Genomic DNA, 27,795 nt, shown 5'->3' on the forward strand with positions numbered 1-27,795 from the left:
TAATTGATGTTCTGAACTACTGTGTCTAAGGAACCAAAATCCCTTGGGAAATCAGGACCACAACATGCAACAAGTATCTGATGATCTACTCTGTGCAAGGAGAGAGGGTACACACTTGGAATTCAGCAAATTACAGTCATTTTTTAAACACTATTTTGTATAATCGCTTTTCACAATACATTGAAGCTTCCCTATCCACAGCAGCACTGAATAATTCAGATTAAATATTCTTAACAGTTTGCATGAATCGTATGATTTTGATCATGTGACTATTCTGATAAAGGGCAAATAATTAAATGGAGTCCTAAGTTTTCAGCACAGGTAATGCTTCTCATTCTGAAAAGTTTATTATCCAGCCTGAAGTGTTGTCTAGGAAATTGTTCATAAAGGTTCAGCTACAACTATCCTTCCCCTGATCAAACATGAGGCATGAAATGTTTCACATGGCAAATCTGATTTCACTATGCCATGACTGAAGGATCACAGGATATAATCACATGTGCTATATGCTACACGCATGAGTACAGTCCTACATTAAACTGCTCGTTAATATTTTTAAAGAAGACTAAACACAGAGACACACAAACACATACACACACATTCTTGCTCCTTGACTTTTATTTAAGGAAAATTGCTATGATTTTAAGGTATAAATCCATTTTTTTATCTTTAGAAATTTAAATACATATATTTATTATTATTTATTATAATATTAAATATTATACATATATATAAAATTTAAATATACATATGCACGCACACACACATATAGCAGCAACAGTTAATAAGGTAGTTTTTTTTATTAGAATTAATCCTTTGGAAAAAAGCCTTAAATGCATTGTCTCTGTCCCTTAATAAGATTGATGTAAAGTGCAACCAACCTTGTTCTGGAAATGCTAGTAGAACTTGCTGTAGTCTATAGGAATCTAGGGGCCCCAGAAATGGAGTCTGTGTTCCCAGACAGGAGAGCCGAGGTAGACATCTACTCAGAAACTCTGCAGACACATTGGCTGCGGCTTCACAGAGGACATCTGCTGTATGGCCCTGCGATGTCAGCTTGTTAGGGACAGAGCTCCTAAGTTCCCCTCTGTACGTCTCCTAATTAAGTTGTATCATAGTCTCACTGAGGATGACTAGAGAATTATTTCGAGAAATGCTAATGAGCTTCCGTGACTAGAGCTAATTAATAACGGAGCACAATTTAAGGCTGAAAATGCTCCCTGGTTTCTGCTATTGAAAGCCAATCAATAAATGAACAGCAGTTAATGACAGACTCTCCATGGGTAACATCTCCAAATTTTCCGTGACCACAAAGCATGGGAGAGAAAAGAAAAAAGAAAAGGGATTTTTCTCGGCTGACACCCTGAGTCACTCCCCAGGTCAGCACGAGGAGAGAGTCTGTATCATGACCCTTATCTTCTTACAAACACGCCTTTAAGTTAGACCATCCCTGGTGGCTTCTGAAATCAAGTGGAGGCAAGTCCAAAATCGTATTGAAAATGGAAATACTTACAGCAGCGTTTTGCCTAAAATGCTGCCCTCAAAACACAGTTATAGAAAGTCAAAGTTACACTCACCACCACGTCAGTCCTCATTTTCCCAAAAGTCTTGATCAAATGGGCATAATGATAATCTTCCATTTGTCGTAAAATAGCTGTCATACAGGCCACGAAGTTTCCCTGTAGACAAATCAAAAGACACAATTAGATGAGGAGACAACAACACTCATGGGAGAAACTGATGTAAACTAAGAGTCTGGGATCAAAGCCCATCAGGGAGAAGCCATGTGCCAGGTTGGCCAGCTAAGTGACCAGTCACTCCAGCCTCACCATCTTTTCTTTTGCTACATTTCCTTCTAACTACATTAAATGTTTCCTGATACATGATTGTCCAGTCTGGAAAAAACAAGCTTGAAATATTCTTGCATTAAATATGTGCAATGAAAGACAGGCTCGAAACTGCCACCACTGTGCATTGTGTTCCCTGGAAAGTTGCTGCCCCCGTTATCAGGCAAAGCGTGTGTGCAGCCCCTGCTCCCAGGCTGTGGCAAAGAGAGGACTTTTATTTCTCAAAATCTGCCTCTATCCCCCTTGGCCAATTTGGAGGCAATAACCACCGACTCCACAATGAGTTATGGCTCACTTCTCCTCCACCAGAAGCATGTGAGGAGGAATGCAGCCTCATCAGAATGTAAAGTGCGAGAGACGGGAATTTCTCATACCAGACAGAGCTGGCAGGAAAGGAAAAGAAGGGGAAAAAAGAAACCACCAAACAAAATCAAGACATGGAGAAACTGAGGGGCCAGAGCACTTAGCAACAGAAGTGCCCAGCATGCAAATGGCTGTGCGTGTGGACGTGTTTGCGTGTGCAGGTCCGTGCACCTGTGTGTGTGTGTGTGTGTGTGTGTGTGTGTGTGTGTGTGCAGACACACTAAGGGGGATTTGGTCTAGTGGGGGAGCAGGGGGTGAAGAAGTCCCACTGCCATTAACTGCAATGTATCACTTCTGGGGTTCACGGCTAACAATTCCCTAAAAGACTTCTTTGCTTTTAAATATTTTCCCCTAAAGTAATGATATTTCAAGAAACAGAGGACATATATTTTCTCCCATTAAACCAGCACAAGTCTGGTAAAATTATAGGATGAGATATACTTTGAGACATGTCCTTAATTTTGCCTTATTAAATGAGTTCACAAATTGCATTCTTTTACTAACTGTTTTACTAGCAATGTATTTGAATGCCTAAACATCTTTTGTATTCATTTCAAATGCATGCTCTACAGTGAAATGTTAAAGTCCAAAATTTTTTCGGATCCATTTTATATCTATAATATTCATATATGCTTCCAAATGGGCCCTCAGAGGATGCATTACGTAAGTTGAACAAATAAAATAATGATAATAAGGTATCTTCCATTTGCCCAGAAATGTAAACTATTTATGAATGATGATAATTGCTGAAATTTAGATTTCAAGTTGGTGTTCAGGGAAAGAGCTAAATAATGCTTGTTTTCCTTTGGAGGAATGATTCGTAAAATGGTAAAATGTCTATTTATGAGTATACACTTTTGAAATATGTAAATATTTGGCATCCCGTTGAGCTCAAGAGAAGCCGCCTTTGTATCTTCTTTACTCCTCATGAGATGCCACCTTTGGGATAACAGTCTTCATAATTTTACACGTTGACCAATTGCAATATGTCAGGCGCTGTGCTGAGGCCATTAGAACCATGGCCTCATTCAATCACACCACAGATTCTCATCTCGTCCCATTTTATAGGCAGTAAAACTGAGGCTGAGTGGTGTTCCCCTCTCGATGAGAATATGGAAAACCGGCTGTGAACCCAGCACACCAGCTACAAGGTGGGTGCTTAGCAGCTGAGCTAATTTTCCTCTTATCCAGATAGGCATTTTAATTCTTTTTCTGAGAAATCTGAGGTCACTGACAATGGCCAACATGAAGTAGAGACTTCATGCACTTCTGTGGTCATCAGAGAAAGTTGGGAAGAGGATGAGGAAATGGAAAGGCGGCCATAGACAGTGTCCCAATTTCTACCCTGACCGAGGTGGCTGTGACCTGGACTCCGCCCTACTAGACAGGGAGCTTTTCTAGAGCAAGAAAAGGCCTACATCAGTCAAGGTTCACCTAACAGGGGCTCAGATTAATTCTCTGCAGGTCAAAAGAGTTAAAGAATAGGGACTTACAAATTAGAATCATTGAAATCACAAAGCTAGCTATGTATAATTCAAAGCAATAGACATATGTACTGCACTTAAGATATCAAGTTGAAAGTGGAAGAAAAGAAGACCCCAGAGCAGTCCTGAAAATGCAAAGGACATGCACACTGAGTAACATTAATGGAAAAAAACTAGATCATCAGGAGTCTGGCCAGATACTCGAACAGCTGACGTGGACATACTCAATTTAGGGAGCAGAGTGCCATGTAATGCTGAAAATTCATGCAAGGCAAAGGCTAGGGGAACTGACACGATGCATAAAATGAAAAACTGAAGAGAACGTAGCAATTTCCATAAAGCAAGTCCTGGGAATACTTAAATGGCCGGTCGGGAAGCCTTCTCTTTGGATGAGAACATCACAGAAAGGGCAACCAAATGGCCTCTTATTTAACTGTAATGGGGACTAATTGGAGTAGCCCAGAGAAAGGGTCAGAGGCAGGTCATCGCCATGAGCTAGAGGTCAAAAGGCCAGCAGGTGCAAATGTGCTCTTTACTTAACTTAAGGAAATGTTCCAGAAGCAATTTGTACTGTTCAGTCTTTCTTAGAGGAAGCAAATCTTGCTATGTCAGCCCTTTTCTAAGCTGAAGCTTTAGACCCCACTAGGAAAGAGGTAATATGCCTGTCAAATTTCACAGAAAGGCTCCCCCTTTCCTTTGGAATGGAGTCCCATCCATGGGGGCCAGTATCTTTAGAGAAGAAGCATAGCGGACGCTCTGCAGCATGACTGCCCACGTGAACTCAGCGGAACCCTCTAGAGCAGAGTGGTGGGTTTTTAACGGGTAGATTAAATGCAGGTATTTATGGAAGCTGTATTTGAAACCAATCATACACTAGAAACAGAAATGGGGGAGAGCTGTGAAAAGAAACTTATTCTGCAGGCTCAGAATAAAATCACTATTCTATGCTTTGTCGTTGATTTATTGGAAATGCAATTTAGAAGTCCTAGGAAGCTTTCATGTCAGACAGTGGGTGGGTGGGCAGGTAGGCTGGTGGTGATTGTGCAGAATTCTTCCTGGAACCTGAGCCTGGGGACGGGGTTCCAGCCCCAGTGGCTGAGTAAAAATGAGTAAATAAATGAAAATAAGACATCTTCCTTATGACTTCAAAGCGATGCAAAATAGGGACAGAGAAATCAGGAGGCAGTGGCAGAAATTTTAAAAATCAGGTCATGGAGAGAAAGCCTCATAAACAAAAAATGTGAACTTCATTAGTAATCAGAGATGAAAACGGTATATCATGATTTGCCTGCCGAAATAGCAGAGGAGTATTTAAGTGACGATAATGTCAGCAAGGGCGCGGGGATGAGCACTCTTAGACGCCACTGGTGGGACCATAAATTGCTATAACCTTTTTAAAAAGTGATTTGGCAATAGGTTTGCAAAGTCTTGGGGAAGAAAATACTCATCTCCTCAGGGTAATTCTACTTCTAACAAGCCGCCCAAGGAAGTAATTCAGAATTAGAAATTTTATGCCCAAAGATGTCCATTGCATCACTGAAAACATCTCAATGTTCAACAGCTAGGAACTGTGTAAGTAATATGAGACTTTGTAAGATTGCAAGATAAAATACAGGATGCCCAGTTCAATCTGAATCTCAGATAAATAAGTATGTCCCAAATTTTGCATTGGAAATTTCACATCAGTCATTCATATACTAATAAAACGATCTGTCGTTTACCTGAAGTTGATTTTTATTTGCTAAATCATGTAACCATACCACAGTTTTCTGATGAAATATTATGCAACCATCAAATACTAATCATGAAAACATGAACTATTTTAATAACATAAGAAAATGCTCAACGATGAAAATCAGACATAATTATGGTATATACTTTTCAGCAAAACAAAGAATATAAATATAGCATAGGAAAAAAATAAAAAAGAAGAAACAATTAGAAGAAAAGACACCAGACAGTCGTGGGATGGGAGGAGGAGCCCAGATTACTTTTATAATGGAAAATATATTAGTATTTTATTTTTTATATAAATTTTTATTGATTGATTGATTTTTGGCTGCGTAGGTTCTTTGTTGCTGCACGCGGGCTTTCTCTAGTTGCGGTGAGCGGGGGCTTCTCTTGTTGCAGCGAACGGGCTCCCGGCACGCGCTTCAGTAGTTGTGACATGCAGGCTCAGTAGTTGTGGCTCGTGGGCTCTAGAGCACAGGCTCAGTAGTTGTGGCGCACAGGCTTAGTTGCTCCACGGCATGTGGGATCTTCCTGGACCGGGGCTCGAACCTGTGTCCCCTGCATTGGCAGGTGGATTCTTAACCACTGCGCCACCAGGGAAGTCCCTATATTAGTATTTTAAAAGGTAGTCGTGAGAGAAACAGATGAGATCTCCTCTTTCTCCCCCTACCCGTGAGTCCCCATTTCGTACTCCCTTATCCTCAAAAATCTCTTTCATGGGGCTCCCCCGTCCACGAGGACTAGGTCACTGCTGCTCAAGCCCTGGACTGAACTTGCTTCTGAGCCCTCCCTCCTAGAACTACCCTCAATGCCCCAGTTTTAAATCTGTCTGGCACCCCAGTGCTCTAGGCAGGTGGACAGGTAGAATGGAGGACAGGTAGGATGGAGGACAAGTAGGAAGGAGGACAGGTAGGAGGGAGGACAGGTAGGACGGGGGACAGGTAGGACGGAGGACAGGTAGGAAGGAGGAGAGGTAGGACGGAGGACAGGTAGGAAGGAGGACGGGCAGGAAGGAGGACGGGCGGGAAGGAGGACGGGCGGGAAGGAGGACGGGCGGGAAGGAGGACAGGTGGGAGGGAGGACAGGTGGGAGGGAGGACAGGTAGGACGGAGGACAGGTAGGAAGGAGGACGGGTAGGAGGGAGGACAGGTAGGAGGGAGGACGGGCAGGAGGGAGGACGGGCAGGAAGGAGGACGGGCAGGAAGGAGGACGGGTAGGAGGGAGGACGGGCAGGAGGGAGGATGGGCAGGACGGAGGACGGGCAGGACGGAAGACGGGCAGGAAGGAGGACGGGCAGGACGGAGGACGGGCAGGAGGGAGGACGGGCAGGAGGGAGGACGGGTAGGAGGGAGGATGGGTAGAATGGAGCACTGGTGGCGGAGCAGGGGACACTGAGTGGCAGGCTAGTGAACGCAGAAAGTCCCTACAGGGTATAGAGACAAAAGGTTTTTAAAAAGAACAGAGTTTGGAGAATGGGACTTAGGATGAGTTCTTTTCAATGGTATCTTTGTCATCTTTGGCTACTCTAAGGTCCAAGACTGAGTACACGAATTAGAAGGAAAAATCCCAAGGATGTGAACTCACAGTCCTGAGTTGTGAAGGGGGGCTTCCTTTACGTAATAACATCAGGACTGAGTTATGTGGCTTGAACAATAAAGTATGAAACTGCTCTTGGTAATTCCATCAACCAGTCCAGAATGTTTCATATGACTGCAGAGCTCACATGGTGCATGGGGCACTCGGCACAGGCAGAAAATTTAACTCTCTTCCAAGTGTTCTAAACGCCAAGGGATTTGGGGGCAGCTCCAAACCACAGAAGCTATTGGAGATGCGGAGAGAGCTCCAGGAGCATGGAGTCTGGAGGATGGGCACCAGGCCTGAATCAGAGGAGAATCTATTATTTGAATCGGGGATTACATTTCTTGGTGGCCAGCGATGACATGTTAAAAATTTTAAACGTGTTTTCACGAAGGCAAGTGCGTTGAAGAGGAATTCTCATTTATATGTTTCATTTCAAATATATCAATGAAAACAAACCTACTTCATCACCATTAAAAAATTAAAGAAAAAGTAATCCTCCAGTGATACTGCTAAATGACACTGGGCAGGAATTGTAGTAAAGACAGGAAGATGGATGGCTTGGTGGACTCTGGATGACTTTCACATTGGGGCGCATTCCAGCCGGAGAGTCAGTACTGTACAGCAACATCATGAGGACGAGGATTTGGGAAAGGGAATGTAATTGAGAGCTGGGTGCTCTGTTTCAAAGGCGGGGGTGACGTGAAATAAATCCCCGTACGGGTAAGTTCTTGGACAGAGGAGGACAAAGCCCTCGAGAACGCAAAGGCTTTCTGTTTTCAAGAGGGAAAGCCAGTGGCGAAACACTTAAAGGTTCTACTGTTACAAGGAAATTTAAGAGAGAAAAAGGGGGAGTCCAAAAAGATAACACAAAGAATATCCCCAAATGTCATTAACTGGCCCAAAGCGTCCTCCAAAGTCTCTGTAGAGTTGATGTTTGTGAAAATATAAGCAGGGGGCTTCCACGTAACAAATTTAAAATAATGAAAACACAAACTCATCTGTCTCCTCACATTAAACTGACAATACAAAAAGTTTCTAAAACTCACAAACCAGATAGCTAGTGGGAGGCAGCCGCATAGCACAGGAAGATCAGCTCGGTGCTTTGACCACCTAGAGTGGTGGGATAGGGAGGGCGGGAGGGAGATGCAAGATGGAGGGGATATGGGGATATATGGATATGTATAGCTGAGATTCACTTTGTTATACAGCAGAAACTAACACACCACTGTAAAGCAATTATACTCCAATAAAGATGTTTGAAAGAAAAAAAACCTCACAAACCCACAAAGACCAAGAGAATAAGAAGAGACACAACTACAGACAAGAGAATTCTGAAAGCTGACAAGTCAATGCAGGAATGGTTACCGGCTGCCCTGGAGGCAGGAAGGGAGTGAATATCTATCAGGAATCCTGTTGATTCTGGGCAGAGAACCCTAGGAAGGCTCGGAAACTGGAGGTGCCAGGTACTCAGAAAGCGAGGCTGCATGTCAAGTGGAAACCGAAAGCACTGATGTCTTTAAAACGTGGCCAATATGCCCACCCCAGCACATCCACCAAGGGAACCCCGCTCACTCCCGGCAGGAACCACGTGTTTATCCTCTGGACAAAGCAAAAGAGACAGCGTGGCAGGAGCCACCTGGCTGAGACTATCCAATGATAAGAAGCCAATCACTGGGGGCTTCCCTGGTGGTGCAGTGGTTGGAAATCTGCCGGCCAATGCAGGAGGCATGGGTTTGAGCCCTGCTCTGGGAGGATCCCACATGCCGCGGAGCAACTAAGCCCATGTGCCACAACTACTGAGCCTATGCTCTAGAGCCTGTGAGCCACAACTACTGAGCCCACATGTCACAACTACTGAGCCCACATGCCTAGAGCCCGTGCTCCGCAACAAGAGAAGCCACCACAATGAGAAGCCTGAGCACCGCAACGAAGAGTAGCTAGCCCCCGTTCGCCACAACTAGAGAAAGCCTGCGCGCAGCAACGAAGACCCAACGCAACCAAAAATAAATAAATTAAATAAAAAAAAAAAGGAAGCCAATCACTGTAAACTCCCACTCTGCTCGGCTCAGCTCCCAGCAAAGTAGCAAGGCTCAGCCCCTCCACCAGGCTTAGCCCCATCGCAAACTGGAACAGGAGACTGGAAGAATCCTCTTTGGAGAAACTGACCAGCCCAAGAGCGTACCTACTAACTTCCTATGGAGGTTCTGACAGCGTGAGAGCCCAGCCCACAGTGGTTTGCCATGCAGCGAAGCCCACCAGCCTCCAAGCTCTGTGAGAAAAGTCAACCAAGTATTAATAAAGGAGACCTGAACAAACAAAAACAGAAGCCAGAGGAATGAAAGAAAATTTAGAAAATATAAGAAAATTCAAAGAACTACCATTATTTTCCTCAGGTGGATAGGAGATTGTATCCATAAAACAAGAACATAATGTTATAAAAAGAAAAAAAGGAACAAAGACAAAGAAATGCTTCTGGAATATTTCAGCTGTATTAGCAAAAATAAACATTTTAATAGAAGCGTTGGGATAAAAAACTAATGAAATCCTCCAAAAGTAGAACAAGAAGATACACACAGAGAGAGAAAAAATTCCACTTACAAAAGCATCAAAAAAATACTTAAGAATAAATTTAACTTGGTCCCCGAAAACTAGAAGGTAGTGTTAAAAGAAATAAAAGAGGACCTAAATAAATAGAAAGATACCCCATGTTCATGGATTAGAAGACTTAATATTGTTAACATGGCTATACTCTCCAAATTGAGGTACAGATTCAACCCAATCCCTATCAAAATTCCAGCTGGCTGCTTTGCAGAAATTGACAAGCCAGTCACAGATGATCATATTTTGCATAATTCTATTTCTAGAAAATGTCCAGGATAGGCAAACCTATAAAAGCAGAAAGTTAGACTTGTGATTGCCAAGGGCTGGAGGTTTGGAGGGAAATGGGGAGTGACTGCTGTTGCGTACAGGTTTCCTTTGAGGATGATGACAGTATTCTAAAATTGATCATGGTAATGGTTAAACAACTCTGTGCACACAGTTAAAACCCTTAAATCGTTCACATTAAATAGATGAATTTTATGGCATACAAATTAGATCTCAATAAAGCTGTCAAAATTTTTAAATAAAAGTTAATTAATTAAAAGATGTAAGATAACTTTTCTGAAATGTCACGCATATGCAAAATGAAAGGGCCCACTGTGCGTCAAGCACTACCCAGACTCATATTTGTGAGATTCTGGAACACTACGGGTAGAACAACGAATCTCAAACATTCAAGAACAAACGAAAAGCAAAAAGAGTTGCAGGTGTGGATCGGGAATTGATCATGGAGGGGACGGTGAAGGGGCAGCTAATTCTCAGGGCAAGTCAAACAATCTGTCCTTGTAGACCGAGTAATATACTATTCTGATTTAAAACAATAATAACCTACTTGGAAAACTCCTTCCAAATTCTATGATCCTTGTGAAATTGTTCTTTCTCTTTAGATTTGTGAAATAGATACAAGACAGTTTTTTTCACCTTTGCTTTGATTTCTTCACTTATGTGTTTTCCCATCGTATGAAATTACTTAACCCTTTTAGGGTGGGGGTTACAAGGAAGAAATGATAATGCAGATAGAACAATGGTGTAAAATGAAGGAGAGAAGACAGTGTCCCACGTGAAAAACATCAGAAGGCAAAAGTCACTGCTGTACTTTGCAGAGTATTTCACGTCTTGTTAATTAAATATGTGCTTAAGCATAAGATACAACAAAACGGCTGAATCGGGTACTATTGTTAACATTGAGGTTCTTGGAAAAATAAATATTCACTCACATCATTTGAACTTAGTACATCTTTCCCAGAAATACAATCCATGGCGAAACTGAGGGCTGTCTTTTGTTCCCTTTCTCATTTAAAGATAAATTCAGTCCCATGAATCCTTTATCCAAAGTATGGTTAATTTTTACTTATTTAGTTTCCAAAATATTGTGATCCCTTATTTTATCAATATAAAGGACCATAGAGCGAGGGAGGTTTGTAAAAAGAAGCTATACAAAATTAAAAATAGTATAGTTGAGAAACTAATGTCATCTATTAGCTCTTTACAACTACTAGCAACAAAATTAGACCTGAATCTTAAATTTAAATTGAATGCTAGTATTTCATATCATTGCAGACAGTATAAGGAAAGAAATCTAATTTTAAAAACAAAATCATTTTCCATTTTACAGTGGCAGTAATTGTAAGAAGATGTTTATAGGACGAATATACCAAAAGGGACTATCTGGATCTTGCATTAATCATAGCAATTATTTGCTGCTTATTCAATATAATAAATTAAACACATATTCACATTTGTTATAAGGGATGAAAATAAATTACAATCAAATTTTATGCATGCAATTATACTTTATGTAATAATCAGGAATATATACTTTGTATACAACTTTTGATAGAATTCATTTGTTGCTAACATAAGTCAGAGTACAGCAGAAAATTTTATATTTATTTTCATAAACTCAGAAAATCAGATAATTTCAAATAATCAGATTTTTCAAATGTTCTCCCATGATATATAGTAACTGTAAATACACTGCAATAGAAACAAGAGTAATTGAGTCTTAATAAAATTTTGCCTTTGAAGGAGGATCAATGCGCCACACATTTTTTTAATTGACTTCTGTCCATAAAGGACACTCTTACCATCACAGTTACAGATTAAAGTTGAAACTCTTTACTGGATGAAATGAAATTCCTCTATAGGAATCATAAATGGATGATGTCCCTCAATATTATTTATATTGGTTACATGAGTCTGTGAGGAGAAAACTATGTCACATACCAAGGGTTAAAAAAAAATTAATGAATCTTTAAGGAGAATAAAATATATTTGGGAATATGAGATTATTGTATAAAAGAAACAGGGATGATCTCATTTATAAGATATTATTTCTTAGGAAATAGTTACTTATACATAAATAAATACATCTATTGTGTGCAGATATAGGCTCAAACGCTACACATCACATCACCCATAGCTCATCTGCTTACGACTGCATAAGCACCCAAAGTGATTTAGGCTCTAAGTGCCTTGAGGTTTATTTTCAAAATCTCCTACTATGGGGAAGTGGGACTCAATCTGGGGGGTACCCAAGAGAAATTTTGCAGAGCAATGTAACTGTCGAGCAGGTGTGTAAGAAAACACTGCAAGTATGAAGCACACCCCACTGGGGCTCCACGCCCATCTCATCTCCCTTCACCACAGTCCTGAGGAAATCGAAGGTCCCCAAGGTTCGGAGGAGATGGAGCCACTTGGAATATACCATAAGAAAGTGGGGGGATAAGGCCAAAATGATGAAAAGATTCAAAATGTTGCAGAGTATTAACAAGTGCAACACTCAACTCACACTCAAAGAGTGGGTGCTGTGTTGAAGGCATGGAGTTCCGGGGCTTGGTCAGGTGAGTAAACACAGCGCCACCCAGGAGGAGCACACGCAGGGGGCCTGGGACCAAGGGGACCAAGTCAGGACGAGGAGGATGCTGAAAGGGCCACGCTGGCCACAGTGGGACACCTGCGACACCCGAGTGTCGCAATGAACAAGGAGAGCAATGGATTTACAACGCATGGAAAGTCCTTGAGTCTATGGTGATACATGAACAAGGGGATGGGTGAGGCGGGTGGCCTTGGAAGGAGAGGCAAAGGTAAGGCTCTTTTCTTACAGACCAAACAATGTAGACGGGATGAGAAAATTAGGAAATCACCAGTTTCAGCTCCTAAAGCAATGGTTGATTCCAGCAAGGATCCTCAATGGGGGTTGAAACTATTAGGTCAAAGGTCCTTGGGGATGAAGATACTCAATCTGAAAGTATCCCCCCACGCATTCTTCCTCATTACAGCTGTGCCCCCCGGTTCGATGGAATGTGAAGGACACATTATCGCTGAGGTAGTATTTTATGCCAAAAATGTTAAATCATGAGGAATAATTTTTTGAGGAAAACATCCTTACCCTAGTTTTTTTCAGGGGGTGTAGAGAGGATATTAACTCCTTTTTACAGACAAGAGTATAGAGAGTTTAAGCCACCTGGCCAATATACAATTAGAAGATGAGAAGAGCAAGAAACAGCCCTCAAACCAAAGTTTAAGAAAAAAAAAAGGAAGAAGGAGGAGGAGGAGGAAGAAAGGGGAGAAGGGGCAGGGGAGGGGGAAGAAGAAGAAGGGGGAGGGGACGGGAGAGGGAGCAGTAGACAGATGCAGATTATGGGACACTGGACAAGACCACTGGCCTGGGCCCAGTGTCCGGCTACATACACAAATGACGGCTATAATGGTGGTGGTGGTGATGATGACGGATAAAACACACAAAAAACACACAAGAATACTTTAAAGTCACGAAATTTGTATGCTGAAGTCACGACACGTTCAAAACAGAGTCAAAGAATACCTAAAAAAACTGGAGATACATATTATGTTCATGCTTTGGAAGAATCAATATAGTTAGGAGGCCAAGTGATCTACAGTCAGCAGGAGGTTATTGTAGAAATTAACAATCTGATTCTAAACTTCAAGTGGAAAAGCAAATAATGTGAAACAGCCAAAGAAATCTTCAATAATGTTAAAGGACACACACTACCTGCTTTTACGATTTACTATAAAACTACAGATATTAAGACTGTGTGGTACTGGTGAAAAAGGCCTATAGATGAAAAAACCTGACCGCACACCTATGGTTAACAGATTTTCAACAAAGGTGCCAAGAAAATTCAATGAAAAAGTATAATCTTTTCAACAAGTGGTATTTTCAAATGGTACAATTAGACACATATGAAAAGTCTCAAAGAAAAAGGCATGGGGTGGGGAGATAGAATTGATCCTCTGCACCATATACAAAAATCAACACAAAATGTATCATAGACATAAATGCAAAACCCCCAAAACAGCAAAACTTCTAGAAGAAAACACAAGGAAAACCTTTCTGACCTTGGATTTGGCATATATTTCTTGGGATACAAAAAGCATGAAACATAAAAGAAAAAAATGACCAATAGAACTTCTTCAAAATCAAAAACATTTGCTCTTTGAAAGACATTGAAAAGAAGGTGAAAAGGCAGACTGCAGAACTGGAGAAAATATTTGCAAAACACACCTCAGACAAAGGGCTTGTATCCAGAATATACAAAGAATTCTGAAAACTCAATTAACAACCAACCAAATCGAAAAATTGGCAAAAAAATTTAAAGAGACATTTCACTTAAAAGGAGATACAAATGGCCGAGACAGACATGAAACCATGTTCAGTGTCACTAATTATTAGGAAAATGCAAATTAAAACAACAATGAGATACCACTACACACCTATTAGAATGGCTAAAGTTTAAAAAAAAAAAAAAAGCAGGAAGTTGCAGAACAGACATTCTCCTATGTTGCTGGTCTGAAGGCAAAAGGATACAGACATTTTGGAAAAGGTTTGGCAGGACCCAACCTTCCTGCTTCTAGGTATTTACCCAAGAGAAATGAAAACATATATCCACACAAAGACCTCTATACAAATATTTATAGACAGTCTTAGTCTTAACTGCCAAACATGGAGACACCTTACATGTCTATTACCTAGTAAGTGGATCAACAGACCGTGGTAAATCCATATGACGGAATAGTACTGAGCAATACAATGGACCTACTACTGAATAAATAAATGTGCATCATTCTCAAACACCAAGGGTTTCTTTTGTTTTAAAGAAAAAAAAAAAAAACTGTGCTAACTGAAAGACGTCAACACAAAAGGTGACACAGTGTATAAATTCATTTATGTGACATTCTAGAAACCCAAAACTACAGTGACAAAGGGGAGAAGGTTGACTCCAGAGGGGAATGATGAGGGACTTTTTTAGGCATATCACAATACTCTAAACTTGTATTTGGTGGTGATTACACAACTGTATATATCCATCAAAATTCAGAACTAAAAAGGGTGAATTTTACTGTATGATCATATATATATATGATCATACAGTAAAAAGAAGAAGATATATATAAAGAAGAACACTTGAAAATCATAAAATCCCCATAAGATGATACACAACTAATATTGATATTTTAGCGGATTCATTCCTGCTGTCACATATATAGAAAGAGACTAGTTTTAATGAACATTGGATCATACTTCAGTTACTGTAGCTTTAGCTTTCAAATGGTTTGTTATCTGTAGTACAAGTCCTACATCATCACCCTTGGTTTTCACATTTCCCTGAGTGTCCATGCCAACCTATTCTTCCACATGAACTTTAGAACCACATTACTGAGTTTGAAACAAGTCCCACTGGAATTGAAATTGAGGTGGCATTGAATTTTTAAATTCATTGAGAAGGCTTATGATAGCAGCCTTCTCAATTACACACACCCAGTGTCTCTCCATTTGTTCAAGTCTCTTTTGAGGCCATTCAGGAATATTTTGTGGTTTTCATCCTATGGATCTTAAACGGCTCTTGTATTATTGTTCCTAGTGGGAGGAGAGCTTTTTTTTCCAAAAGGTTTTAAATTTTTCTCTATATTTTTATTTGTATACTTGGGAAAACCATTGACTGTGAGGTGTAAAGTTTATAATTGAACTTGCAGAATTCTGTCATTACTCCCTATAGTCTGTTATGGGGGGTATGTGGAGGGGGGGCTGGGGAGAGATGCTGAAACAGACCAAGCCAACATCTGTCAATAATTTCGTGTTGTCCTTTCTAATCGCTATAAGCTGTATTTCTGTTTCTGGACTTACTACACAGGCCCTCACCACCCAGACAATGGCAAGCTGTAATTGTAATTGTAAGAGCCAGCATCTTTGGTTTTTTTTTAGAGATTTTAATGGGCATGCATGCCTTTAGGGTCTAATGTTTTATTTTTATTTTTTTAATTGAGATTTAATTGACATAGTTTAAGGCATACAATGTGTTGATTTCATACATTTATATATTGCAATACAATCACAACTTAAGGTTAGCTAACACATCTATCATGTCCCATAATTGCCATTTTTATGGGTGGTGAGAATATTTAATATCTAGTCTCCTGGATATTGGCTTAAGATAGACCTTAAGATGTTAAGGAAAATTCCTAACCTAGAGATCATCTCTGACAAAATATGTGAAGCTAAACAAATAGGATTATGGATATTACTAAAATATAAGAGTTTTATATTGAAGGGCAAAAAGATCCAGCAATAAAATCACACATCAAAAGAGCACATAGGGGGCTTCCCTGGTGGCGCAGTGGTTGAGAATCTGCCTGCCAATGCAGGGGACACAGGTTCGAGCCCTGGTCTGGGAGGATCCCACATGCCGCGGAGCAACTGGGCCCGTGAGCCACAACTACTGAGCTTGTGCGTCTGGAGCCTGTGCTCCGCAACAGGAGAGGCCGCGATGGTGAGGGGCCCACGCACCGCGATGAAGAGTGGCCCCCACTCGCCACAACTAGAGAAAGCCCTCGCACAGAAACAAAGACCCAACACAGCCAAAAATTAATTAATTAATTAATTAATTAAAAAAAAAAAAAAAAAGAGCACATAGGGATGCTGTTAAATTTTACTAAGGGGGCAAGAAAGGTACCACCCCCAAAAATAAATATGTAAGGTCAAGCTATAATAAAACAAAACTTAGAAGAGGGACATTTCTTTATAAATCCCATTTCCTAGGAAGGGCATCATCGAACAAACACTTACAGAGGCACACTGCGTTAGGCACTATTCTTGAAGCCCTCATGAAACTCACATTCTATTGGCCAGAGTGTGTTGATAGGGAGCTTACTGTCAGCTAAATTTAAACAAGAGCTTCACTCAACCCTGACAAGTGAAGCTCTTGTTTAAAGCTCCTTAGTATCTTAAGGAGACCCTCTGGTACCTGCTCTGAGGTATCATCATGCACTTGGCAAGTATACACTGTAGATACTGTCACATCACATTTTGCAAAAACAAGACAAAACCAAAACCCGTTCCAAGATGTTGAGAAAAATATTCAAGGGGATATCAATCAAAATATACAGCGAGTACCCAGAGTTATGTACACATTATTCACATCTATCTATTCCTACACAGACTCAATGAAAATACTAGAAGAAGCCATTCCCCTACTCTTATCAAAATTTAGAGCTGTGTCTTCTAATTACCAATCATAATGGTGACCACCACAGTTTTCATTAGGGAATATAAAACATTGGTTTTTTTAAGATTAATCTCTTTGAAACAAATTCACATATTTTGAAGATTAATGTTTTAACATGACAGTCATAGACATTTCAGGTACTTGACTCATGCATAAAAATAAAAAGGAAGCATCGGATCCGGGGGCTCCACTCGCCTGCCCGCATGCCACATGCCACCCGGGACGGCTCAGACCCCTTCCGACAGCCCTCTCTGCGCAGGCTGGGACGCCTCTCCCCCGTCTGCCCCCGCCGCGGAAAGTTAAGTTTGAAGACGGGGCGGAGAGAAACATGGACAAGAAGAGGACGATCCACCTGGGGCTGAGGAACTGGACCCTGGCAGCTGTTCGAGAACTTGTCCTGGACAATTGCACATCAAATGATGGGAAAATTGAGGGCTTAACGGCTGAATGTGTGAACTTAGAGTTCCTCAGTTTAATAAATGTAGGCTTGATTTCAGTTTCAAATCTCCCCAAACTACCTACATTGAAAAAGCTTGAGCTCAGTGACAACTGAATCTTGGGAGATCGGGATATATCAGCAGAAAAACTTCCAAATCTTACACATCTAAACTTAAGTGGAAATAAACTGAAAGATATCAGCACCCTGGAACCTTTGAAACAGTTGGAATGTCTGAAGAGCCTGGATCTGTTTAACTGTGAGGTTACTAACCTGACTGACTACGGAGAGAGTGTCTTCAAGCTCCTGCCCCAGCTGACCTACCTAGATGGCTATGACCGAGAGGATCACGGTGTCCAACTCAGATGCCGAGGTGGATGGTGTGGATGAAGAAGAGGACGATGAAGGAGGAGAAGATGAGGACCAGGAGGAGGAGGAGGATGGTGAGGAAGAACAGTGTGATGATGAAGACGATGAAGATGAAGATGAAGTCAGTGGGGAGGAAGACACATTCACATCATGGGGACATGATGGAGAAGCTGATGAAGATGAAGATGGTGAGGATGAAGATGAGGAGGAAGAAGAGGAAGAAATCGGGAAAGGTGAAAAGAGGAAGAGAGAAACAGATGATGAAGGCGAAGATGATTAAGACCCCAAATAACCTGCAAAAAAAGAACTGTTCAGGATTGGTTGGACTGCTCACATGGATTTGGTAGCTGTTTAAGGAAAAAAAAAAAAAAAAAAAAAAGGTAGCTGTGATTACAAACCCCAGGACACCCACCCACCCAAAGAGCCAAAGAATAGTTTCTGTGACATTCCGCCTTCCTCCATTTAGTCCCTCTTAGAAATCCACCACCAAGCTTGGGGACTTCACCCCAACCAAATTACAAGCGCTGTTAGGTTTTTGTGTAAGACTCTTGCTGTCGCGTGGAGAGCTGTGATTAGTGAGTCAACCATCCGTGGCTGCCAGTTATACTGAGATTGTAACAGCATTTTTACGTTCTGTACAACAAAGAAGCTTTGTAAATAAAATCTTAACACTTAAGAAAAAGAAAGAAAGGAAGCATCACAAATCACATTGGTTTCCCTTCACCTGAACCCAAAACTCTCGTCACAAGTCACATTGAGAAGATCTAAATTGAGAGCCACTTTTCAACAGATGTTCAGCCAAGATTTTTTTTTTTTTTAATTAATCTTGCTTAGACAAGATCTTAACAGCATGTAGTGGAAGGTAAATCCACAAAGTCGTACTATAATGACTAATTTCAATTACTTTCCAGAATCACTCCTTGTTTGCAAAATTGAGTATGTTTTTCACAAGCTAATTATCTGGTTACACAGTTAAAAGTCTGCAAAATGTAGTGATCCGAGTTCCTGTCTCAACAAGAAGTACACGGGATAATGAAGCCCATTAGTTTTGCATTTAAATCAGCTGTTTTGGTGTCATGACGGGGCAAAAAGCAGAATTCTAGACTGATCAGTTAAAGAGAAGCACGGTCAATAGGGAGGTATTTGTTTGAAAGAACTGGAAACTTCACACAACTACACGGGAATTCTGGAAAGGAAAGCATCATTATTGGGGATAAAACCATTATCACAAATAATAATTTCTAATGTCGACCAATGAATGGGCCTACAAGGCCATCCATGAGCTGCCCCACCTCTCCACAAAATACCCCTGACTCCATCTCTGATATGAGCTGAATTTTGTCCCCCCTCCCCTGCAAATTCATATGTTGAAGTCCTAACCCCCCAGAACCTCAGACCGTAAATGTATTTGAAGATGGGGTCTTTAAAGAGACAATTAAGGTAAAATAAGGTCATTAAGGTGGCCCTCATTCAATATTACTGGTACTCCTTAACGAAGAGGAGATTAGGACACAGACACACACAGAAGGAGGGCCATGTGAAGATGCAGTAAGAAGACGGCCATCTACTAGCCAAGGAGAGAGACTTCAGAAGAAACCAACTCAGCAGGACACCTTGATATTGGACTTCTGGCCTCTAGAACGATAAGGAATGAATTTTGGTTGTTTAAGCCACCCACTCTGTGGCTTTTGTTTTGGCAGCCCTAGAACCTAATATAACCTCATGGCTTCAGTCACAGTCTCCATGGGGTCTTAGAACTTGCCCAGCTTCTCCCCTTAAGAGGCTGCCCTGCCTGTGTCCTCTGATGAAGGCTCCTCCCCAAGAAGACCGCCTTACTCGCAACCCCTTCCTCCAGCGTGTGGCTACAGGGCCTGCTTCCCCAGTACTGATGCTGCCCCATCCCATTCAAAGCTGGACCCCCGCTCAGGCCCCAGCACACCCCATCCTCTTATACCACCTTCTCCTGCACGAGTTACCTTCATACACAGTCACATAATCCACCTACTTATTAGAAATGTTGTTGATCAACTCTCCCCACTGGAATATAAACTCCAACAGGGCAGGGATCACTGTTTCACTTGCCAACCAAGCTCTAATGCCAAGAAAAGAGCAATAAATCCTTTGACGAGGCAGACTGAATGCCTGTGCTGTTGTCATTAAAAAAAAAAAAAAAAAATTAAAGCGAAAAAAGGCCTAATATAAACAAATAAAAGGGAAATTATTCAGTCCAGCAAAGGCCATAATTGGAAATAAGGACAGACTGATTCTATCAATTAAAAAAAAATGTATTTCTAATGAAGTTATCAATTTCTTTCTAGTCTTTTTAAAGATCCCTAAACCTACTGTTAAATAACACTTTTCTAAAGAAATTCATGTACCAAAGTATTTTTTACAATCAACTTGAAATGTATGTTCTGAGACGTTGACAATACTACCAGAACTTTTTGGTATCTAATAGTACTGAATTCACGTTACTTAGCAAAATGTCTCTGTGGTGGGGTTTGCTGTGAGGGCATCTGAATGTAAGAAACTACCCTGGGGATTCGCCATCTACCTTTTCTCTAAAGAGAGCTCTCTCTCTGGGTTATCATATTCAAAGCAAATTTAAACGCTGTCCTGGAAAAAAAGAATTGCCAGATGAGCCTTAAAGCAAAGCTGCCTGGTCATTTAATGGACATTGCATTGATAACGACAACCTGATATGCTAGAAAATTTGTGCACTTTTGTACATGGAGTAAAAGCCCAGGGCCCTGTTGTAAGACATGGTCTGGGAGTCTATTTACTGGGCAGTAATAGGTGTGTACAGGTGCAGCCCGTGGCTTCCATCCCACGCAAAGCTTCACCTGAGTCACATCACGTCACTGTAATAAGTCTCCATCAAAACACGGGGCAAAGGCAAAAACCAAACAAGAGTGCGCTGGTAGCCACCCAGCGATCATAATGCAGCCACGTAATCCAGCAAAACTGAGGAAGCAGAAAACCTCATTTTGCTTACAGGCTTTGTAGAGCGTTTGAGAGAACATTCCGCCGAGCGCACCGTGCTGCACCCCGCCCCATAGATGAGAGAGAAAGAGTCTTCCCACCACCTGGGGACGCGGGCACGTTCCTGTGACTCAGGCACACCTTTCTGGAGGGTCTCCTCATCTACACTCCATCAGGAAGGAGAGAAGCCCTGAAGCCAGATGATTCAACTCCCCTCCCTCTACAACCTGTGAGCAAAATCCATTCGTATGAAAAATAGGCGAGGGCAAATGTGGCTCGTTTTGAAATATTAAAATTATCGTCATAGAACACAGAATGCAGAGAAGAGTGTGTTGAAACCCAAAGGACATTAACCCAGCATGTGTATGTCACCATTTAAAAAAAAGTCTGCTTTGAAAGAACAGAGAAATTCAATAACATACAAAGAAATATGTGTGATCAAGGAGATCTTTATAATCTGACAGAGAAAAGAACATATTTATTTATTATTTTGAGATGCTAATGGCTTCAGTAAAATTCTGAGAAAATTTTGATATAATTAGAGTCTTGTTAGGATAACGAGGTATTTATATGGTTCACATTTCTTGTGTATTTGATAAGTCCTTACGTTGGCATAATTGCTATGAAATAAATTTCTATAAAGTCAAAAAAATAAAAATAATAAAATCATCTTCAAATTTCTAATATTTTCATGATTTTACCAGATGGAAAATCTACTCGGTTACTAACAAGTATCAGTTATAGGGTAGGCAGTAAAATTTAAGTTAAGGGTTATAAAGGTAATGGGGAAGAGATCAGTCAGAGCTCAGGAACATCCAATAGAGCAGGTTTATGCAAGACTCAAAAAGTCCTACCTTGTCGCATGTTACTCGGAGGGAGCTGAGGGGGATTGCTAGGAATCCACGCTCAGCCCAGCCTGAAAGTCACTCCGAGATCTGGCTTCCAGATCTGACTGTGTCTGAGCCGCAGTGAAACCTCACCAGCAGCGCCCCAATGGGAGAGTCACAGATCAAAGGCGGCTCATCCTGATTCTGCCAGCATGGAAGCAAGTGTGAGGTTCTCACTGCCTGGAACCCTGAGAACAGGAGGAAGGCTTGGCATCACTGTGGCCCCGCCCCTTTCTACACACTACCTGCGCTTTATAACTGGCCATGAAGTAAGCCTTTTCCAACCAGAGGGCAGCATTTCCAGAAACAGCAGGGTAATTTCCAGGGGAACCAGAATCGGGGTAAAGTGTCCAGACCATCTGCTGCAGCCAGGCATTTCAGATAAAGGGCTGCTGGCGGACGGCTCAGAATGAAGCCAGTAGAGGACGAGAGAGCCCACCTCACATCCATTTTTTGTCCGCTTCCTGCCCATCAGGTGGGTGCTCAGGGCATGTCTGAGGATACAGAACGGAGGCCTTAGGAACACCGCTTGTAAAATGCATTGGTTACAAATGGTCGCCAACCATGCCGCAGCTGAGGGAGGCCCACACTGGCAGAGAGTTACAAGTCTCAATCACCTTCCCCTGCCCTCGGAAGCTCTTATGATGGCCAGGTGTCTTCACCTAGCGAGTATATTCATGCTGCCCTGACCCCGAAGAGAGGGTGTCCAGGTCAGGAGCTCTGGAGCAACAAGGACAAAGACTAAGCCAAGTGCAAGGGATAAAGGAGAGGACAGGCAGGGCAATGCATTACAGGTGTGATCTCCAGCGAGCAATCGAGAGCTACCTGGTGAGTGGGAGGAGTCAAGAACGGCCACACGGGGGAGCTGACTGTACACTAGGACCTCGGAATCATCCACTCACTTATCAACACACACATGCATCACTACTTGCTACAGGGCCAGGTCCTGTGCTGGGGCTTGGAATATGAATGGAAATAAGCCACAGGTGCCTGCCCCGGTGTCTGGTGAGAAAAGACCCATTAAAGAGCACTTGTATTAGCGTGGCAGGGTCAAGATGGGGTGACACGGGTACTGGCGGGGAATGGAACAGGGGCACCCAGCCCGGTGGAACTGGGAAGAGAAGTGGGAGAAATTCAGTCCAGGCAGAGATGCTCTCTAATCACAATGGTGAAGGTCCCTGGAGCCTGGGAGCTGCGAGCCCAACAGGCCCCTTTGTGGGAGCTGGTGAGAGAGGCAGAAAGTAAGACAGAAGCAAAGACAGGGCAGCGACCTCAATGCTCAACTTTATTTGCCTCCAAGTTTCCTGTGTCTTATACATAGTTACTCTCTTTGCCAATTAGATCCTACGCCAGTCCACAAGTACGATCAATATGCTGGGGATAGAAAGTTGCCTATTAGGAAAATTTCAAAACATCAACAACTTTGGTGCTCACTTAGAAAGCAGCATATTGTGTTAACTACTTCTTACGGATGACAGGTTTCATCTGGCTTTCTCTTTGCATACTCTTGTACAGGAATGCAAATCCTTCCCTGGCAATTACAGAGTGAAATAGTGGAAAAGATACTTTTGCAACAACTTGTAATTTTCTAAGCTATGTATCCAACAGCTAGAACTCGGAAGGCTAACTTCTCTGCATTCTTCCAAAGCAACCCTCACTCCTTGGAGAGAAATCCTTCAATCTAATTGTAGTTAATTAGACAAAACTAATTAAGCCCTGCATTTGGTTGCTGGCAGTCTGGATCAACATGAGATGGTGAACAGAATAAACAAAGAAAAGGACGGGCTTGGCTGCATCCTATGTTGTGCCCTTTCTCTGGGGTCTAAAAGGAAAGAATGGTGATCGGAGAAAATGTCAAGATTCACAAAGCAGAGAGCACACCATGGGCTCACCTGTCCTCTTCAGGGAAGTCTCTGAGGCACCCCTCTCTTGCCTGTAGCACTGATGCAGTAAGTGGGGCAACTCTTTGCTTGACTGACTAAAACTTGTTCCTTTCCTGTCATTACCAATAAAACACTCAATTATAAAAATTTTAAAAACTCAGTTTAGTACTTAGAAAATTCAGTTATGAGGGGCCTGCAAACAAATTACAATTCTTGTTCCCATCTATTACTTTGTGTACTTTTGACACATAACAACATATGAGCTCCAAACCTCTCTCATTCAGATTTACTGGCAGAGAGAGAACAGAGTTAATCGGTGGAAAATGTGAATTTCAGGATATATTTTGTAAACACTGATTTTATGTACATAAACTTACTCAAAACTAGATTACAAAAGTATATATAGTAATTTTTCTGATACTTCTAATTTAATGGTTACATATAACTTTTTCTTATTCCAACAGCACAGTTAACATATTCAAGTTCATTAAAATGTATTTTAACTTTCTACTAGTTTGAGTTTAAGCAAATTTTATATCATATACACTCCTTTTTGGCCTTCCACAAAACTCCTGCTTTAAATTCTCGTTTATTTTTATTTGAAATTCTTTATTACAAATAACTTAAGCCATAGTAAAAAAAAAATGTATACACATTTTAAAACAGTATTTCTTAATAGTCCTTCTCCATCCTAAAAAAAATAGTCCAAAGTTATCTTTGGATATAATTAAAACAGGATATTTTTTCTTATTAAATAGTTAATGGGACTTCCCTGGTGGCACAGTGGTTAAGAATCCACCTGCCAATGCAGGGGACGCGGGTTTCAGCCCTGGTCCGGGAAGATCCCACATCCCGCGGAACAACTAAGCCCGTGCACCACAACTACTGAGCCTGCGCTCTAGAGCCCGCGAGCCACAACTACTGAAGCCCGCGTGCCTAGAGCCCGTGCTCTGCAACAAGAGAAGCCACCACAATGAGAAGCTTGCACACCGCAACTAGAGAAAGCCCGTGCGCAGCAACGAAGACCCAACACAGCCAAAAATAAATAAATAAATTGGAAATAATTTTTTAAAAAAGGATTGCTTTGAAAAAAGAATAGTTAATGGGTTATCAAGAAAACCTGATTTTCCAGGGACAGAAAGTAAATACACAAATTTTTAAGAAGGCGCATGTGATCCCAAAGCATGGCTAGAAACATATACCCAAGAAAACATCAGTATCTTATTTTTCTTGCGAGTCTCCAAGTCATTTTGATAAGCTAAGTAGCAGAAAGCAAACCTCAGCTGGTCTGTAGTCCCTACTGATAAAAGCTTCTGGTGAAAAAAGGCAAATTGTGCTGAGCCGGGGAGTGTGTGTACGGAGATATGGAGAGACCAATGACAGAAAGGTGATCTATTAAGCTAATTGCACAATTACTTTCAACAGGCCATTTGTAAGCACAAATCTTGATAAAAAATAAATGCTGGAAACATCAGCGTGTATTAAATTCGACATCTGTCCCCCTCTGTGCTGCTCCTGGAAGCTCAGATACAGCAACTTCCCTCCCTCCCACCCACACATGGCTAAAGGCGACAAAGACAAAAATACTGACTGATGCTATGAGAACAGCATCTCCCTGACAGAACGTCATTGAATTAAAGGGTGTCTGTCAAACACTCTCACCGTAACAGTACTTCGCTGTCCAGCAGGCCAGGCTACACGTGGTTCAGCTTTCCACTCTCCTCCGAATGAGGCCTCAAAACAGAAAAGCTGAGCTTCACAAGATGTAGACCGTCCTCCCAAAGGTTTAGTTCAAGAGTCTTTAATCGAAAAAGCACTGAGCTCTACACCAAATTAAGGAAGTAACTGAAGGAGACTCAGTAAAGTAAAGATAAGCCATGAGGCGCAAGTTCCACACAAGAGATCATCTTTTTAAAACACTGTGACTCCGAGAGCTGCACATTAAACCACTTGCTGGGTATCGCTTCTCCTCACTCTCTCTGGACGAACCTTACACTATTGTACCTTTAAATCAACTAAGAAAGGCAACTGCTCGTTCACCCAGGAAGATACAATGAAGATCAATCCAGGACACAGGAGCGGAAGGAACTTTAACCAGATGACATCTTTGAACATTTCTGGTTCTGTCATTTATCCCTAATGCTCCTAGCATTCATTCTGAACCCCATACTCTGGGCCAGAGACTGTGGGAGAGGCTGAGGATACAGAAATATGAAGACACAGTCTCAAGGCTTGAGAAGCTCCAACAGTAAGGGAGGGGACAGTGTGAACAATGAAAAGGGCTGCATGAGTGACCCTCAAAATGGTAAGAGTTGGTCTACATACACCTGCCACTGGTGTAGGCTGGGGACATGGTCAGAATCACAGAGCAGGCTGGGCTGGGACAGAGATGGGACAGAAGGTAAGGAAGACAGGGTCTCACTCAGCACTGGAATCAAGTGGGCTGAGAAGATGACCAGGGGATTCCACACCAAGGAATGCTTTCAAAGCCAGCCCTGATTGTCTAGAGTAGTAAAATCCACAGAGACAGAAAGTAGAAGCGTGCTAGGGTACCACGGGCTGGAGGAGGGGAGAAGGGAGAGTTAGTGATTAATGGCTATAAGAGTTTCAGTTTGGAAGGATGAAAAGAGTTCTTCAGATGCATGGTGATGATGGTTGCCTAACAGTGTGAATGTACTTAATGCCATTGAACTGTACACTTAGAAAAGGTTAGGTGGTAACCTTTGAGTTATGTATATTTCATCACAATTAAATTAAAAAAAATTAATTAGCTCCGACAAGACCTAGTACTCCCTCCCCTTTATAGACAAAATGGCCAAGATGTGAGTGAGTAGAATGATGGGAGATAAGGAAGTTAGCCAAAAGCTAAGTACATAACCCCAAAATAGCAGTAAGCTTAACCAAAACCTTTACTTCTTTAGGGCTGCATTGAACAGATCATGAATCACATGTTCACACTTGTTAGGACTTGTAGAATATATTTCAGCAAGTCCAGTCCAACCGCAGTGCACTGACAGTTTCTTCTTTACCCCCAATCTTCTTGAACCTAAAAGGAAAAGCTCAGGGCAAATCCACAGACCCAACTCTGAATCTGGAGAATTAAATAAACAATATCTAGAAGTTTGACCTTAATAACTGATTATCCTTTGATTGGGAAATAAACGCACAAAATAGGAGGAAAAAATAAGGAAAGGACCGTGAATTTCAATGTGACAGAGACAACGGGCATCAACAGTGCAGAGAGTATAGAGACATGTGAACTTTGAAAAAGCCCTGCTTTGTCTCAGTGCAAACGGTAGGGGGTCATTGCCAAGAGCATCCTTGGCTGGTGGAGTGAGAAAAGTTTGATAAGCACAGGTGTGGGCAGGAGATTAGACGGGATAGAGGTCAGAAGCTACCTGTCCTAGTTTGTTGGCAGCAAGCTAAGTAAGTTACCAATTTTTCTCATTTAAAGAAGATTCCCCCCTCTACCCCCAGCCGAAAAGTAAAAAATAAAAAGGTTCCTCCAGTTCAAAATGCTACGACTTGATCATTCCATTTTGAACCAAGTTATTTATCTGGCTCTACTATTAGTGATACAAAAACAAAAAAAATAGCAGATTCTATTTTGACACAACAATATTTTCAATTGTGCGTCTCACATATACTACTGCATATTAAGTCAAATTATGCTCCTATTTCTATAAAGGAAATCCCTATTCAAATATTTTGATGTTCTTTTAGATTAATGAAAGTAATTATATTCTAAAATTTTTAATATCTCATAAAAATATTTTCCATGTGGCATTTTTCCCTCTGATACATGGCACCAACATACAAGAAAACTTTGTTCTTCAACATGCAAAAGCATATATGAGCATAGTCACATTGCCAGTATGCTGGCATTACATGTCTGAAGCATGACTTTGCCGTTATTTCCATGAGGATCTCCAAACAGATAAGCAACTGGTAAGTGAACTTAACATTTATTAACTGGAAATCTTTTCAAGATATATCTTTGCTTTTTTTTTTTACAGTAGAATGAGAAATCCCTAGGAGCTCAGAACCTCCTGGCAAAGCACAGTATGCTCAACAGACACACAGTAGGATTCTCGTCCTTTTGGCT

At 41.5% G+C, this 27,795-nt stretch overlaps 1 protein-coding gene and 1 pseudogene across 2 annotated transcripts in view; one reads left to right on the top strand and one right to left on the bottom strand.

The window, feature by feature from the left end:
• The window catches only part of DOCK1 (dedicator of cytokinesis 1), a 530,116-nt gene that overhangs the window by 209,303 nt on the left and 293,018 nt on the right, over positions 1-27,795 (bottom strand). For both annotated transcript variants that reach the window (XM_036828289.1, XM_036828290.1), the window contains exon 28: positions 1,578-1,679. In XM_036828289.1, the coding sequence (XP_036684184.1) occupies positions 1,578-1,679 (102 nt within the window). The remainder of the gene's footprint in view (positions 1-1,577; positions 1,680-27,795) is intronic.
• On the top strand, positions 17,462-18,293 carry LOC118882507 (annotated as a pseudogene).

The sequence above is a fragment of the Balaenoptera musculus genome, chromosome 16, assembly GCF_009873245.2.
Source record: "Balaenoptera musculus isolate JJ_BM4_2016_0621 chromosome 16, mBalMus1.pri.v3, whole genome shotgun sequence".
Taxonomy (NCBI): domain Eukaryota; kingdom Metazoa; phylum Chordata; class Mammalia; order Artiodactyla; family Balaenopteridae; genus Balaenoptera; species Balaenoptera musculus.